The sequence below is a fragment of the Syngnathus floridae genome, chromosome 9 (genome assembly GCF_059516105.1).
Source record: "Syngnathus floridae isolate MCC-2025c chromosome 9, RoL_Sflo_1.0, whole genome shotgun sequence".
NCBI classification, from domain to species: domain Eukaryota; kingdom Metazoa; phylum Chordata; class Actinopteri; order Syngnathiformes; family Syngnathidae; genus Syngnathus; species Syngnathus floridae.
Genome location: NC_142421.1, coordinates 7809020 through 7825434, shown reverse-complemented (window position 1 = coordinate 7825434; position 16415 = coordinate 7809020). Strand labels below are relative to the sequence as shown.

Sequence of the window (16415 nt, the reverse complement as noted above, 5' to 3'; positions counted from 1 at the left end):
TAGGTCATAATCTTTAATCTCAGTTTTGAGAACGGTGAACTTTCTCTCGCAGGACCTCATGACCCAAAGCCATTTGCTTCTGGCCTATGTTTAGTTACTCACGCGCTTCAGGTCATGTCACTTTCATTGTCGCTTTATTTCAGTGGTTATTGTGTTTCCTGTGTGGGAACATTTTTATTGTGCTGAACACGTTTTGCCTCCTGCCATGCAATCCTAAGGGGAGTCGTGATGCTGTTAAATGAGAAAGAGGAGGTGTGTGTGTGTTGTTATCTGTCTTTTTTTGTGACCTGGGGGGAACTCCAAACTGTGAATGAGGACCTTACCAACCGTGTAAGGAAAAACAGGAAATCTCAGACCAACATAGGAAAACATTTTATGTATTTCTGAACAAAAAAAAAAAGTTTCAGGGAAAACAGCGTGTTTTTGTATTAATTGCACAACTTTTACTTTTTATTCCATGTGAGGCTTTTGGGTTTCTACAAAATGCATTTTAAAAAAGTTTTTGCAGAAAACACTGATTTACATGAATAATTCCTTCTTCATGCACACACCGCACATACATGGAGTAAATAAGGACACTGTGGTATACTACGTTAAACAATGGATGTGACATTGAGAGGAGGAAATGTTCTGGGCCTTGTCATACACCAATGTCAGCATATTTCATCAAGAATAAAACCTCTAACGTCATACAAATCCTCCCATGACATTATAAAGCACAATCAAGCCTAAAAAAAAAAAAGAAAAGGCAATGCACAGGCTTCCACAGAAGGAAACAAGCGCATTAAAGTTCAAGTGAAAACTGAGCCAACAAGCAACAAACTTCTTCTAGAGGGAAAACACAATTAGATTTCAAAATTAGGTTTTTGGCAGCAAGTAAGAACTTTTTATCCAAAAACGTCCACGTAAATTAAAAGGCAGAAATGGAGGATAAAGGACAATATGTAAGCAAAAAAGCACTTAATCCTGCTGCAAAAGGTTCACTTTGGAGTACATTTACTACTCGCAGTTTATTTCCATTGTTATGTGCCAAAAACTACATGAATTTTTCCCGGACAAAAACCTTCAAAGAGTTGTGCAATGACTCAAGTGTACTTGACACTTTACTTGGCAAATTCTATTATTGACTTCCATTAGCTGTGATTGGCGCCAGCTCATGAACGACCCGAATGAGGACAAGCACGAAAGAAAAATAAATGGATGGTGACGCTAGAGTATAATCAAGTCAATAACTTCAAATTCTTGTTGTCTTCTTTGAATTATACTTCTCTTAATGCTACTTGTGAGGGCTTCTTCTTGTAATAAAGTCACAAAAAGCCAACAAGTTTTAGTCATATTCCTAATTGTATGACTTTGGGGAATTTGGAGGGTCTGTTATATTTACAGACAGTAATTGTCAGAATACATTTACAGTACTTGTGGGACTGACTAACAGAATATGCTCTGTTCAGTTTTGTGCCGTTCATCTTCATCTTGACAACTAAAGGTCGATGCTCTCTGAAGCCTTAACTAAAGAAATATAATTTAGCAATTTCCAGAAATCATCCCAGAACATAAGGTTAAAGGTCACGGTTGCTTCTGTTTACTTGTCATGTCATCACATTTCTCAACTATTTGGCAAATCAAGTTGGGTTATTCCTCCAAACAAAGCTCACTAAAGACCACCTTGCAGGACATGTTAACATTAAAATGCTAACTTTAAGTGTAAGATAGCTGCGTAAACAGAATCACACATCTGTTTTTGGCATGCAAAATATTTTAAGTGAAAATCACAAGTTTGCTGGCTTGTATAGAAATCACATGCAGATGTTTTCATTTTTTTATGTTTTCTTTCGTCCCATTTTTCATTGAGTTGACAGAAAATATGAAAATGTTTACTGTGTATATTTTATGACTTCAATGAGATGACATACGGGAGAAATTAGGGAGAGTGATTTCTACAGAAAAATGCCACATGCTGCTCATAGATTCAATTCAGCCGGTTCTTCAAAAAACATAAAACATATTTTTGAAATGTGGCAGGAAAGTGATGTGCCAGGAGAAATGTTTCTCAAACAAGGTCAGGACATGTAAGGGCACACAACAGTGCCAGAGCCAAGATTCAAACCTGGAACCTCTCCACTTCGAGTTAGACATGCTAACTTAATTCTTTTGAGTGGAACGTTGACTCAAATAGTCATGACTCCATCTGCCTGTCTTTTGGTGTGTGCTTTGAGGGGGGCGTACATATGTAGCTTTAGAAATGAGGACGGCCAATGTATTGGCTTCTCTGCACAGTGTAAAGATGCTTTGGACACTCATTGGACCTTGAATCCTGCTCCAACCACCCACAGCGTTCGTTTCCGTCATGAATCATCGCCTTATGCTAAAGCTAAACTGAACTTGAGGCCACCATGAGGTGACATGTAGAACCAGAAATTATATTATGTTCAATCTAAATGAAGAGTAGATTTCAGGTATTGTTTTCTTTGCAACATATAGCCAATATCAAAATAAAACCAAGAATAAATTAGCAGAGTAATCCATCTGTCTGCCTCCCAGTCACCATGAATATTGCCGAAAACCTACAGTGAGCAAAGTTATTGTAATGAAGCCATTAATCCAGCTCAGGCTTCGATTTCCATCAAGGGAGTTGATGATGCAGTACAAAATAGTCGTGGGAATGTGCTATTGGTTTCTGAGTAAGGCTCATGAACAGGATAGGAGTCATGATGTAAAATTCAGAAATTTTAAGTTTGTAACGTTTCCTGTCCATCTTTTAATTATAGCATAGAGTGATTGTTTGCATCTGTGATTGGAGATCAATCAAGTAGTCCATCTTTCGACTGAATTCAGGAGAAATGCTATAAAAAAAAAAACAGATGGACAGAATTTCCGATACAATTTGAAATGAATACATAAATATTGACTTTGCTTCTCTTTCTTCTTCTGCTCACTCAGAAATAATATTTTGACAATTTTGAAGCTACAGCTCTACTAGCTACAAGGGATGGCTCGTAGTGGAGTCACTCGGAAGTGGAGGTCCCACCGTAATTAGCAAGAGCTGAGTGTGTGTGTATGTGTGTGTGTGTGTGTGTGTCGTCTGTGATGAGAAGGAATGTTCACACTCATGCGGAGCAACAACCTCCCTCCTGCTCCTCTTCCTGCAGGTATCTTCAATTCCCGCGGGGATGATGTTGACTCAGCTGGCATCAGTCAAGTGCTGCTGTTAAGAGAAGTCTTCTTCATTTGTCCTGCTGTTATCCGCCAACAGCACCTAAACCCTCTTAAGCCCCACTTTATTATCCTTGACACTTACTGAAGACCACACTTTGCCTTCCTGTCCTGCTGCAGCATCTACTCCGCATATTCTCCATTTAAAACATACTTGGTGCAAATTGTTTTTGGTTTCAGCGCACCAGCGTCCGTGTTTTCTTAGGCCTTCCGTGAGGTTAGAGGTCGGTGAGGTCTTGCCTTGGCAAATCTCCCTCAAGGGTTTCCAAGGACAAGATCTAAACATCCTCTACTAATACAAGGAACTTACGTCTGCCTCCAGGTCTGAGGGAGAGTGTTTGGTTTGTGTTTATGTGTGAGCGCATGATCAACATTCCTCTTCGTTTGTTGTTTGGTCTTAAGTATCAACTCTGAAGGTTTTTTTTATTTTTATTTTATTGTGGATAATAGGCACTTATGAGGACCAATTACAGCCTATAAATGCATTTGTCTTGGAAGGAATGACATCACCAGAATTAGAAAGATATAAGTCTTATTTTATGATAAGCTTTTAGAATGTGAAAAGTTGGCCAGACATCACATCTGCGTATAAACAAAGTGCTGCCAAATCCAGTGAAAATACAACTGATGGTGCACCATAATTAATGAACTAAGTTGATGTATAATTTGAGAATATATTAAACAACATGATGTTCAATATTTTCTCATGTTCATCCTTTATTCATTTTCTCATCCAGGTTTTCCCATGAGCAAGTCTCTAATTCTTAGAGTTTTTGTCAGAAAACATGCCTTCTGCAGTGGAAAGCGTAAGAGCGAAACAACACAATTTAAATCAAAGTTGCATGTGGTGGGCTGGGCAATGAACCCTGAAACCCTAAAACTCTGTTGATGGCTCTCTGAGGACAGCTGAGGGAATAAAGTAATGTTTTTTTCCCTATGTACATTGAGCATGGCACATCTTACATTGTACTTAAAATCTTCCCTACTCCAAATGGAGAGTAGAAAAACTTCCTGTGCCTTATAAAAAAAACCCACAAAAAGTGTTTGTTTCATTGATAGGTTTGCTGTGGGCAAAACAAATGCCTCGAGGAGAAGGTGAACATGCTCTTCAGTCTAATTGGCTGATAACAGCCTCTGTCAATGAGAAAGACAAATAAACATCTAGTATACCCACAATGCCTGTGGCCACATCTGAAAACACATCCTCTCTCCCTCACTGGGGATAAAATAACAAAGTTAAAACCTGCTTAAACACATACTGCGCTGATGTTAGCCATGAGTCCATTGGGGATTTGCACAACACAGACTGAAGCTTTAGAATGATGCTAAAGAGGTGAAAGTTATCTTATAAAATGTGAAATAATGTCAAACTGGACTCCAGTGTGATATCAGACATTTTTGATAGATTCACATAAAACGTCTTTAGAAAGTAAAAGTATTTTCCCAGACAAAGCTGACCATCCTTTGGGGTTCGGTTGAGAAACTTTTTCATATCCCCTCCCTTCCAAGTTGAGCTTTTTTCTCGGGTGATTTGTTTCTTCTCCTTTTCCTCCAGTGCAGATGTAAGTAATGACTGCCACATCGTGGCAATGAATCTTTGTTGGACAAAATAGAGAAGTGTAAAGAGAAATCAAATGGCTGCACAGAAAGATGAATGCACAAAACAGTTCTAACATTTCAGAGACTTGTTTTTGTTATCATTTATATTTGAATTTATGAAGAAGTAATTTGTTGAGAAATCCATACTTCACAAAAACATGCACAAATGATTTAAAGGATATTTTAAATAACCCACAAGGGTAACTGTGATTATTTGTTTTCGTGATTCAGTGGCAACCAGTCAAGCGTGTACCCTGACCCTCAACCAAAAGTCCGCTGGGATAAGCTCAAACTCAGCCATGTCCCAAAACAGGAGAAACAGTAAAAAATTAATGAATATGTCTCACACAATATAAAATGTAAAATTTCAAACAAATATGCACCACTGTACTGGACAGTCTTTTTTTCAAACCAAGTATTGCAAAAATAAAAAATAAAAATATCCCAACACACCAGCTCTATGCGCCACAAAAAAAAATGTTCACCAAGACCTTTTGTATAACACATTCAGAGACTGTGGAAGGTCAAAAAAAGTCTCAAGCCCAAATAGGAAAGATTTGAGTACTTTGAGAAACATTCCTGATAAGAAGGAAAAAAAAAAGCTTAGTAAACCGATTGCAACTTTCATGCTTTTCCAACTATTTACTCAAACCATAAATCTGACACTACATCACTGTGATGTGACGCGTTTAGCTCCTTGTTTTTCACTCAGCGAGCAGAAAATGGCTTTTAAAATTCATCATGTGTGAGTGGTATCAAAAACGCCTTTCTTTACTCCCCCACTGTAAACGAATCCATTAGTCTGTCAGAGAAGTGAAACTGGACCAATCTATGTATTCTTTTGACTTTCCCAGGCACTCACATTGTTTTTGTCAAACCAGCAAGATTTATGCGTTGACAAAAAGAGTTATCAGGAAGAAAAATCTAAATTTAGGTGAGCAGCTTTCTGTTTAGACTTGCGCAACAATACCAGTTGGATCTCTTTCACTTTATAAGTAGTCAAGTCAAGTCAAGTCACTTGACTTGACTTGACTTTATAAGTACATTGAAATTTGTGTGTGAAATATGAATAGCACTCATCTCTAATTAGATTTTTTTCCATAATTTATTTAATTATTTTTAAAGAACTAGATAATTATTTATTTAATAACAGAAAAATGTCAAGTTTTGTATTTAACTATTATAACAAAATAAAATCAAAATCTAAAAAACAAAACAGGCTGTAGTGTCATTTATGAAAAGATGTTTGTTTTGTTTATTTTAACGTGCTGTATTACCTTTGTGTGACCTGGACACATAACACGCAACATATATTTGGATACTTGTTGAAATAGTTTATGATAATGTTGCCCTGCTGTTACTGATGTAACATGTGGTCAACATTTGCAAACTGATAATCTGTCGCTGAATTATGTTATGATACGTATGTTATTGTTGCAAGACTTTTTCCAGCTGCCAATCTTACTTAATTTCTTGATGTCGCTACTGTCAAAACTCTTGTAGCCGCCGGCACTCATCACTTTAAGTAATGTACTCCAGAGAACTATCATACTTTTTACTATAGGGTGATTTTAAATAGATGTGACAGTTTTGATGAGAAGCAACAATACACTTGAAACTCTAGTTACAGGTGGACATGTGCCTTTAGTTCCACACGCATGGGGTTAGAATTTATAATAATGGTTTACTCCTAGGCTCTATACCAGCTTCATGTGGCTTTCTGGTCGGGAAAGATTCAGTCTAGTTTTTGTGACGTTATTGAATTGAGTTTTAAAGAATTGGTGATGTAAACAAGAATATACAACAGTGCTGTAGCAAAAACAGATAACCAAACTACTAAAAACACTTCTGAGAAGTATACTTTGCTGTTTGAAACTACAAAAGAGTACAATAATCAAATGAATCAGAATAAACAGTCAAACCTCAGTTCAGTGAACTTCATTCGTAATTCTTCCTTCGTTTGTATAGATTGAGGTGGAAAAGAAATAGCTTGTAGAACCCAATGAAAATCCATTTTATTATGAATAAAAAACAAAAATAAACAGATGATATTTCATAGTCTCAATAACAATATTTAATAAGCTCTTTTTCATTTATCTTCATTAACAATCATTAACAATTTGAATATTTGCAATCACTGCATTCACGGCAATGTAAACAAATTTCACTCGTTACAAAAATTGACAAAATATTTTGAAGGAAGTCTAATTATAGTACTTAATTCCTTGTTTGTTCTCTTTAAACCCAGCATCCTGATTTGGGACTCTCCACATAGAGGCCAAAGGAAGGAAAATGATTCCCTGCATCCTCTTTAGATGAGAACTATTAGTCTCTAAGTTAATGTGTTAGCTGACACGAACTGTACAGTAATGTTGCAATACTTTAATTAATGGCCACATAATTCATTTGAGCTGTACAGCCTGGATGTACAGTATAGCGCCCTCTGACTTCATAGTGTTGATTTTGGACTTGCACACATTGTGTGTCCAAGGCCAGGGGATCGTCAGCTCCTAAATTACTGCTCCAACAGAATAATAGGTGTGACTGGAATGTACCATTTTATTGCTCAATGGGGCAGTATCAGGAAAAAATAAGCCACTCAGTTCTTTTGATCGTTGATTACGAACAGTGTCTTCTAGATAGCTGAAACGAAAGTGGTGTCCAAGGATTAAAGGTGAACAAACACGTCGCAACATTTCAAATTGTTATCGCTACAGTCAGTACAGTCATGATGAATTGGCGTCATACCTATTTATCAATGCCCGTTAATATGGTTCCAAACGCCATTCAGCACATTCTTCACAGATAATGTCACGCCACTTCCGACCAACATGATGCGAGACAAAATCAAGGATCTCCACAATGATTTCTCCAAGTAGACTCAATGGCATCACTGTGCAGCCTTAATTGTTAATATACTTGTTATCCTTTGAAAAATATGATTTACTAGAAACATTAGCCACACAGAACTTTAGTCACCACCATTTAATCATTTCTTGATGTAATTTTCCTTTTTGCATTCTGGTGTTAAATCAAATCAATTCTACACAATGCATGGCTAACCACTTAACGCTATTCACAGAAGAAAAAAAACAGATCAAATTTCATAAAACCTTAGCAGAGTGAGAGCAGAGCTGTGAAGGGTGGAAACAATCCGTCAATACTCAGGACATTTCAATTTAGGTTAAGACCTCATTGCTGTGTATTCTCAAAGGAGACATTTTAATTTCAATTTCAAATGCTGGTGCTGGTATCGTGCATCTCGTGTTTGAAAGAATTCTTTGCTGAAAAACTTTGTGCAACACATGAAAAAAAGTTCATCACTTTGTTCTCAGAAAATGTATTTTTTGGTGGTGGGTGACGTAATCCATCAGACATGCTCAGTCATTGAGTCACAGCACAGGCAAACAGAGGGGTCCCTCTCTATCGTGTCCCTTGAAGATGAAGCCAATACAGTCTATTAGTCCCATTGCTACATAATGGCCAAGCTGTTTCTTTCTACTTGAGGACAGACCAAATTGGTCATGGGTGTCACATGGCAATCTGCACTACATATGAGAAGACATTCGGTTCACAAGTGACGGAGACACCCTAGTCACATCGACCAATTACCATGTGGTAGATAATCTGGGAAGGAATGGCAACTGGGGAATGCACAGTGTGGGAGTTTGGGTCAGTGGTGTTAGAACTCCTGTGGGCCTCGCGGATGGAGGCACCCCGCAGCTGCTGGGGTGTGTGACTCCATTGTGTGTCACCCGTACCTAACATGCATAGTTTGCTGCTGTTTCTCCGTTTGCAAACCCAATCACATGGAAAGAATTTGCACCATGGCGGCTGTATTGTGCGCAGGACGGCCCCGTGTCCATGCTGCATATGTGGCACCCCTCCCTGCCTTGTTCAAATTCTATGTGAAGATAGATGATGTTGGGACTCATAACCTTGACCATATTAGCACATGAAAGGTAGCGAGACTGCAGGAGGGCGATTTTAAACGGCCATACAGGACCCTCTATTAGTCTCCCGTTCGTTTCCAAACAGACACCCACATGCTGGTGTTATTACTCACCACGTGTTGGTCACTTTCAACTTCCGTCGCGCCAACAAACACGTTTGGCTGACTAATATTGTCATAATTGTGATTAATGAGATGGCGGGTCACGGTCAGTGTTAAATCAATTAAAAAGCAGGCAACCCCCCATCAGTACCCCCCTGCAATCAACAGGTCATTTAAAAGTCATTACTTGGGATGATTTTTTATTTTTTTGTAAGAGTCAGAGTGTGCAGCACTTGGGTGAAATGCGCTACGGGTCATCTGATATGGGAATAGCGAGGTCTTGACTAATGTTTCCCCTGGGGAGGTTGTGTTAGTACACAGCATGGCCCAAGGCTGCAGCGTGGTTTTCGATAAGGGGGAAGCGGGGGGAGGGAATGCGAGTAAATAACCGCAGTTGCAGAAAGGGGAAATCGGGGGGAGGGCAGATATAGTTGACACAGAACAGACATTGGTGGTACATACTCAAAGACATGCACACATACACTTGACAATTAAAAGTATGCAAGATTGATTGGATTGTTGTTGTGGATTCACGTACTGTGGTAATGAGTAGAAATGTTTTGTTGTTAGAGTCATAGATCCAACTTGGAGCAGTTTATTTAATTGTATGGATGTTAATATTTGATGTCACATCATTTTAGCAACTCACATCTTTTGAGTGCCAAATAATTAAAGAAGTGGCATCACCCGGAAAAGGCCTATATCAATCCCACATGGTAGCCAAGCATTTGCCCTGCAGTAGCTGACCTTGTTCTTTAAACTAATTGTTGAGTGTGGGGGGGTCAACATGAGCATCATGAAGCCCTCCTGAAAAAAATGACCTGAGATCCATCATATGCTCAAACTGAATATGGAACAAGATATCAACTATGCTTGTTTCCTAGTTTTAGAAATTCTGTATCTGGTTTATCTGTCAATAAACATCACTTATGCAATGCTTTTCATAATGAAAGCACTATCTGATCTTAGCTGACGTTTCTTTTTTCATAAACTGAGAAATATGTCTACAAATTATAGAGTGAAGCTTTGAATAGGTTTTAAGCTCACCCGAACACCACCTGCATACTTTTAACCTGTGGTTGTTGGCACTGAAGGCAAGAATATGGTGAGTTAAGATCTCTTAGAATTGTTTTACATTAGATGTGGTTTGTTTGTCTGTCTGGGACAAGAACGATAAGAAAAGGCATGATTTTTGGTGGAAAGACAAATCAACATTCAGGAACATATTTGAATTATGTTGCAAAGATAAGTTATATTTAACAATGATATCTCAACTGAATCGGTCGGTTGACAAAAAAAAAATAAACAATGTTGTGGAGACTTTCAAGTTGCACAAGTCATACAATTTAGAATTTGACCAAACATTCAAGCAGATTATCAACCTTGTAACTAAATTGCACAAAAACAAAATATTTAAATGACTATGATGTATATGCTAAGAAACAGATACACAAATTACTACTTTCAAGCACACATAAACATTTTTAATTTTCTTACCGGCTGCCCATGTGGCCTGCGTCTTTCTCTAATAGAGCAAACATTTCCAAAAGGCTCCACCCCTTTAAATGTCTTACCTGTCTGTGACAAAATGAATCCCTCCAGAAACATGAACAAGAGGAAAGGTCCCGCAGTAAACTGAAACCTGAAACATCTGTCTGAATCTACCCCAAATCCCAAAACATTTATTTTTGAATTAAAACTGGTTTCTAGGTGCACCTGCTGCATTCCCCACTGTGCATTTAACACAATTTGACATCAGTTCAGGCACTGACTGAGGTCAATGTGCATTTCACTAGTCTGCTGCATCTTCTTGTGTCAATCAAAAGTTCATCAGTAAACCAGCATATAGACAGCCACATCTGAATATCCACTCCCCCTGATGTTTGACTCAGTAGACCACATACATGAACCACCGTGCTCCGCCTCACATAATGCCACCAAAGGGAAGTTAAAAGTTCATCCCTCTTAGCGCTAATGTGTTCCTAATGGCTGCTTGTTTAGTTAATTCTCTGTGAACAAGCAAGCTTATTGTCCTGTGACTTCAAGCTAAACACATTTCAACATGAAAGGCTTCGGTGATCTTTTAGTACTCCTACAGTGCGTTTACAGCTGTCGAGTTTAACTCTATGAAAGCTCACTTGTCATCTGGACAGTTTTTTGTTTACATCAAGTGTTTTAAGTTCACTATGAAAAATTAAAACCAAGCCAAGCAGGATTTTTTTATTTCTTTGTGAATTTATATTTTCACTGAATAACTGCATACAATTTTGACAATTAAATGTTGACCGGACGGCTCAGTTGTGAAAGTACAGTTTCTTCATTTGAATGCATTAAAGAGTACAAAAATAAATCATTTATATCACATTAATCTTACATATGATGCGTCGATAAGATCGGCATCTCCCAGATTTGAAAACAGTTACACGTGTGTGAATTTATGAACACAGATAGTGGAATATAAACAGAAAAAGAGAGCAGAAGAAAAGTGGTGAGTGAGTTAAAAGAAAAGTAGCTCAGATATAAAGTGCATTTTTATCTGCATGACAGTTAAACCTTTATCTTCAACTGTTTTCATAACTACTAATGCGATTTATGTTACAACTAATTGCTGCACAAATTGTTGAAATCGCTGCCATGTTTCTATTAGAATCCAGCCAAATCAAGCTTGTCATTTTGGGGGGGGTCTCCATTTATTTATATTTGAATATTTGAAGTAGACTTTATGATACTAGACCATTTCTCATCCATTAAACCTGTATGAGGACTCCAGATGTGATCTTAGTTTCAGTGAATAAAAAAACAAAAGCAGACATGTTGGGGGTCGCATTATCGCAACCGCAGTATTACTGAGGAAATGCTCGAGTCCTTAATTTCATTACAAAAACATCATAATTGGGACTTTTACTAGAATCTTGTATGTTACACCCAGTCTGTGGGGTACCAATAGAAATTCCTAGGGGCCAATTAACTTGAAATATGGGGTACATTTTGGTGAACCGGTTAAGAAGTCCATTAACAAAAGAAAGATATGTACATTATAGTTAAGAGAACAAACACAGATATAATTGCACTTAGCACAAATAACATATATAGAAACTAAGCGATGGCAGTGGTGGTGGTGGTGATGATGATGATGCAATGATTCTATGCAAGAAACTGCAGCATGGCAGCTCTGCTAAGTGCTCTATAACAAAGCATTGTGATGACTACACAACATATACAGTAAATACTGAATTTATAGAAACAATATATGAATGTGGTGATTCTTCTCAATGATGGCTCAGAAGGATCTTAGTGGAAATTTTAGTTAACTTGCTTGGACTTTTTCATCCTGGAAGACAAAAGACAAAAAGTTGAACAATGAATGCCTTTATGTTCAGAACGTATTTAGCAACATTGCATAAAAAATGCAGTAGTCCCACATGATGGTTTCAATTAATGAAAGTCATATTGAAAGAGAAACCTGATACACCATAACAATGTAATGCATTCATTATTTCTATTTTAAACTGGCCTTTTTTTACAACAACCAGACCTACTTTCCATATTATGTGTCCACAGTGGCAACCCTTAGTGACTATTAAGTTTGCTACATTTTACATTCCATCATATTGCTTTGGGTCATAACTTGTAGTTTTCAAGGCAATTCCTGCTCTTCTCATCAATGTACTTTTTAAATGAGGTCAAAGACATCACAGTTTTTTCATACTTTAATCTTATTCAAAGTGATACATAGAAGAAATAATGGTCTTGTTTGAGTGCATCATTATAGTCCATTGTGTGCATGTACTATATAGTAGTGCTTGTAAAGTCTCCTGCAGGACCATAATTGGAAACATCAGATCCATTGCAAACCGTTGCTGCCTTACACTCTACGTTGTTGTTATGCTGACTTGCGGTCACACCTCACCGGTGACACACACAAAGCCTGAACTGCTCAAATAGTTTCTGAGACAGACAGACAGTCTGACTGCGCCTCTCTTGAATATCTGTCAGTGGGGGCTTAGAAAGTCATCAACTGTGAGCACAGCAAAGTACCATGAGTGACAGACATTACTTTTTCGGCGATGCATGCACCACCGACAAAGATCCACACAGTAATGGTGATGAAGTGCTGCCTCCACCAGTGAAAATTCACATTGAGAGTGTATTCATGGGAGCTTGTGCGCATGTCACAGTTCACAATCGCTTTTGAACACTCCTGCTTATACTCTTAGCTCAATCCCAAATCGCCATGACAAAGTAAACTGTATAAATGACTCCTAACGGACAAGCATAATTTGACTTTATCAAGAAACAAGCCCGTTAAGAGGTGCTACTCTTCCAACGATCCCTTCAGTACATTTACATGCGCATTTGACCTTTTGCATTCCGATCCTGCTTACTTTAAATGTCTATAGCGGAGGGAAGCGAATTGGTGGAAAGAACCAGACGGACAAAATTGACATAAGCGTGTTGAGGTCAACTTACTTGTTGATGGCGTTCTTCAGGTACTGCTGCAGCCATCGGATTTCGGGGTTCACGCACACCTCCTTGTTTGTCTTCAGCTTGGCACTATTTACGAGAAGAGAACACGACCAGTGTGAGATGAAAGCTATCAAACAAAGGCAATTAGCGCCACAGTGTTAGTTTAGCACACCAGCCTTCTTCAAACATATGACCTGTCACAGTAAATATTTATACGATATTATACTCTTTTTGAACACATGCAATGGGCATTAAGTAGTTAATTCCAAAACAGGTCAAGACTGGATCACACTGAAGTGGGATCCATACTACAATCAAACCCAGTTTGTGCGTTTTTTTATGAAAGTAAGCCAAGATTTCCATATATGCTGTAGCGGAACACAATTACAAGAACAGTTGTGAGCCCACGTTCCAACTGAGTGACACTTCCTTCCGCACGCCTCGGTGGGCTCGCTCTGCCCATGTGTGAGAGCGCGAGTGACAGAGGGGCGTGTGCGCACACATGCATGCCCAACTCTTTTCTCCGCTCTGTCACCTCCTCGAGATTGATGGTGAGAAATGGAGGAACCCTATTAAAACTTTTTAAGAGCGGGGTATAAAACCTCTGAAATTGATAGATCACTGTAGGAATAAGAAAAAAAATACACTCACATGACTTGGAAGGGGCAGTTGGGCGTATGGATGAAGCGGAGTTCTCGTATGTACCCCCTTGGGAGGCTGTTGACCGTTGAACGACAGTAGCATCTCTCCACTAGACTGATAGGCTTGGCTGTAGATCACAGAAATGAACAAGTATGAATAGCTGCTGAAATATATTCCCATTGACATCCTAACAAAATAAATGTATTTAAACAGTGGAGCAAACTGTGACCACAAAAGTGTAGCAAAGCTTTCCCATGGAATCGATACAATTAAACTTAAAATATAGAAGCAACTGTAACTGGCTGGTGGTCAATAACCACAATGTATCCCACCGGACATCTTCTGGATCTCTCATGCATTCCAACACATAATTGAATTACAGTTTAAAAAAATAAATTGAAAATCCCTTTGGACCGATAAACTATACATAGAACAACTGAACAACTTCTACCTGGGTGACAAGTTGATTAATAACATTTTCATCAAATGCTAAATCAGGGCCGATGAGCCTCAAGCCGCTCAATCAATTACAAAAAGTGAGATTTACATTTCAAATTAAAATTAATCAAGTAATCAGTTATTTAATGAGAAAAATCATAACAATGTATCAACTTTTAATGAACACATTTGATTAATAAATTCCAGGAATAACAAAAAATGCAATTAACAGTATTTCATTCATTTTGATAAAGCAAATGCTTGGTGATTACAGAACCTCTTGTGCTCTAAATCCATTGACAATAAATCAAATGTGCAACAACATTATTCTTCATTTTTGTGAATTATTTTGTCCCTGCAAAAATGTGCCAAATAAAACTAATAACTGTTCGGCAGAAAAACAACAATGAACCCAATTTATCCTAGCGTGATAGCAATAAATACACTATAAAATATGAGATGTCAATAAACCAATTTTGTACATTGCATATCCCGTGTGCTCTCTAAGGGGCTGGAGCTGATCCTAAATGACCTTTGAAACAACATGCATCCAATATGATCAATGCTGCACATATATTAGACCCACATGAATCATAAAATGCGATCTTTGCATACAATCAAATGCTTTTAACTGTATTGACCATAAAGTGGCGTTCATATAGGCGCATGAATTTAATAAAGCCTCATTGAACAGAAAGGCTGAGTTTTTTCTTAATTATTGTTTTCTCAAGGTGCTGCGATTGTTTCACGATGAATGATGATCATGCTTGTACAGCTCAAAATTTCTTGTGCAAACTGCGGTCACGGTTGATTCATGCCGAAAAATAAACCAGCGAACCCAAGCCAATGTGTTTTGGAAATTGACTTCAATTTAATCAATTCTGTCATTAATACAGGTCTATAAATGACATATTACACGTTGTGTATGTGTGTGTGTGTGTGTGTGTGGGGGGGGGGGGGGGGGGCAGAAATAAAGCCCCCTTGCTAATTATTTTTTACACCTGATCCCCCATTTGCATGTGAAAGAACGCGCAATTTTCTGAAGTCGCCATTCAGACTAGCTGAGGCCGTTTCTATAATGCTGCCTCATTTGGGACTAATTAAAGTGTAAACAACGTGGAAAAACAAATAAACACGTTGATCTGCATAGCGCCAGGGAACTTTCCACAGCCAAGAACCACACACAGACGCGTAACCTCCTACTTTACGCACGTACCACCTTAGACAAAATACATTTCATTTAAAATGCACTTTGCATTTTAAAGAAATGGCTTTTTTAACTCAAGGAAACCCATGTTTTAAATCCAATAATGCAAAATTATATTGCATGACTGTCTTTTGCGCATTTTTTGGGGGATTGTCACGAAAAAAATCACTTTACGCACAAATATACAACCATTCTACTGAAGTGATACTGGAATATGAATGAAATTCTATTTTAACACATCTTCTTATTTTTAAAAATTGCACAGGATCACACATTTAAACAATAAATGGACCATAAATTTGCCAAATTGCATCCATACCTTGCGAAAGTGGCACATGTGCCAGCAGAGTGAGAACAGCCACGACTGCGAGTAACTTCACGTCCATCGTGGCCAAATGTCAAGGGTAGTTGGTCCTGCTCAGAGTAAATCCAAAGGAGTTGTGAAGGACCAAGCGGCAGCTGCGCGCAGTTAAATTGCGCATCACGCTCCAGTCACGCTTTGAAAGAGAGAGAAAATCCCATTTCCGGTGAAGACGTCAAAATAAAATCCATCCTCAAGCTACTCAAGAAGTTAATTGCCAGTGGAAGCAATATTAGTGAAGAATTGTAAAACATGAGCACCAAAGAAAATATATTACAATCGATCATTTTTTGCAGGAAGCTGTTTTATTTTTGTATTCTAGATACCCCAACTTCCCACTGCCCCACATTAAAAAAAAGAATATTCATGTTAAGTGAATCGAAAAACATTGTCTCAACTTTATGAGTCATAAAATTTGAAGAATAAAACTAATT

At 38.1% G+C, this 16415-nt stretch overlaps 1 protein-coding gene across 1 annotated transcript; it reads right to left on the bottom strand.

Annotated features, from left to right (window-relative positions):
- Positions 1-11076: 11076 nt before the first annotated feature.
- Positions 11077-16100, bottom strand: cxcl12a (chemokine (C-X-C motif) ligand 12a (stromal cell-derived factor 1)). The gene is made up of 4 exons (XM_088385526.1): positions 15940-16100; positions 13985-14102; positions 13337-13420; positions 11077-12197 (listed from the first exon to the last, which is right to left on the bottom strand). The coding sequence occupies exons 1-4, from the start codon at positions 16004-16006 to the stop codon at positions 12170-12172; spliced, it is 297 nt and encodes a 98-aa protein (XP_088241652.1). The 5' UTR covers positions 16007-16100; the 3' UTR covers positions 11077-12169.
- Between the last annotated feature and the right edge of the window lie 315 nt (positions 16101-16415).

Excerpts from the sequence above, each read along its gene's own strand:
- cxcl12a (XM_088385526.1), bottom strand. The coding sequence starts at position 16,006 with ATGGACGTGAAGTTACTCGCAGTCGTGGCTGTTCTCACTCTGCTGGCA. Across the intron at positions 14,103-15,939 it reads ACATGTGCCACTTTCGCAAG|CCAAGCCTATCAGTCTAGTG; the intron begins GTATGGATGCAA and ends TGTGATCTACAG. Across the intron at positions 13,421-13,984 it reads AACTGCCCCTTCCAAGTCAT|TGCCAAGCTGAAGACAAACA; the intron begins GTGAGTGTATTT and ends TCTCGTAAATAG.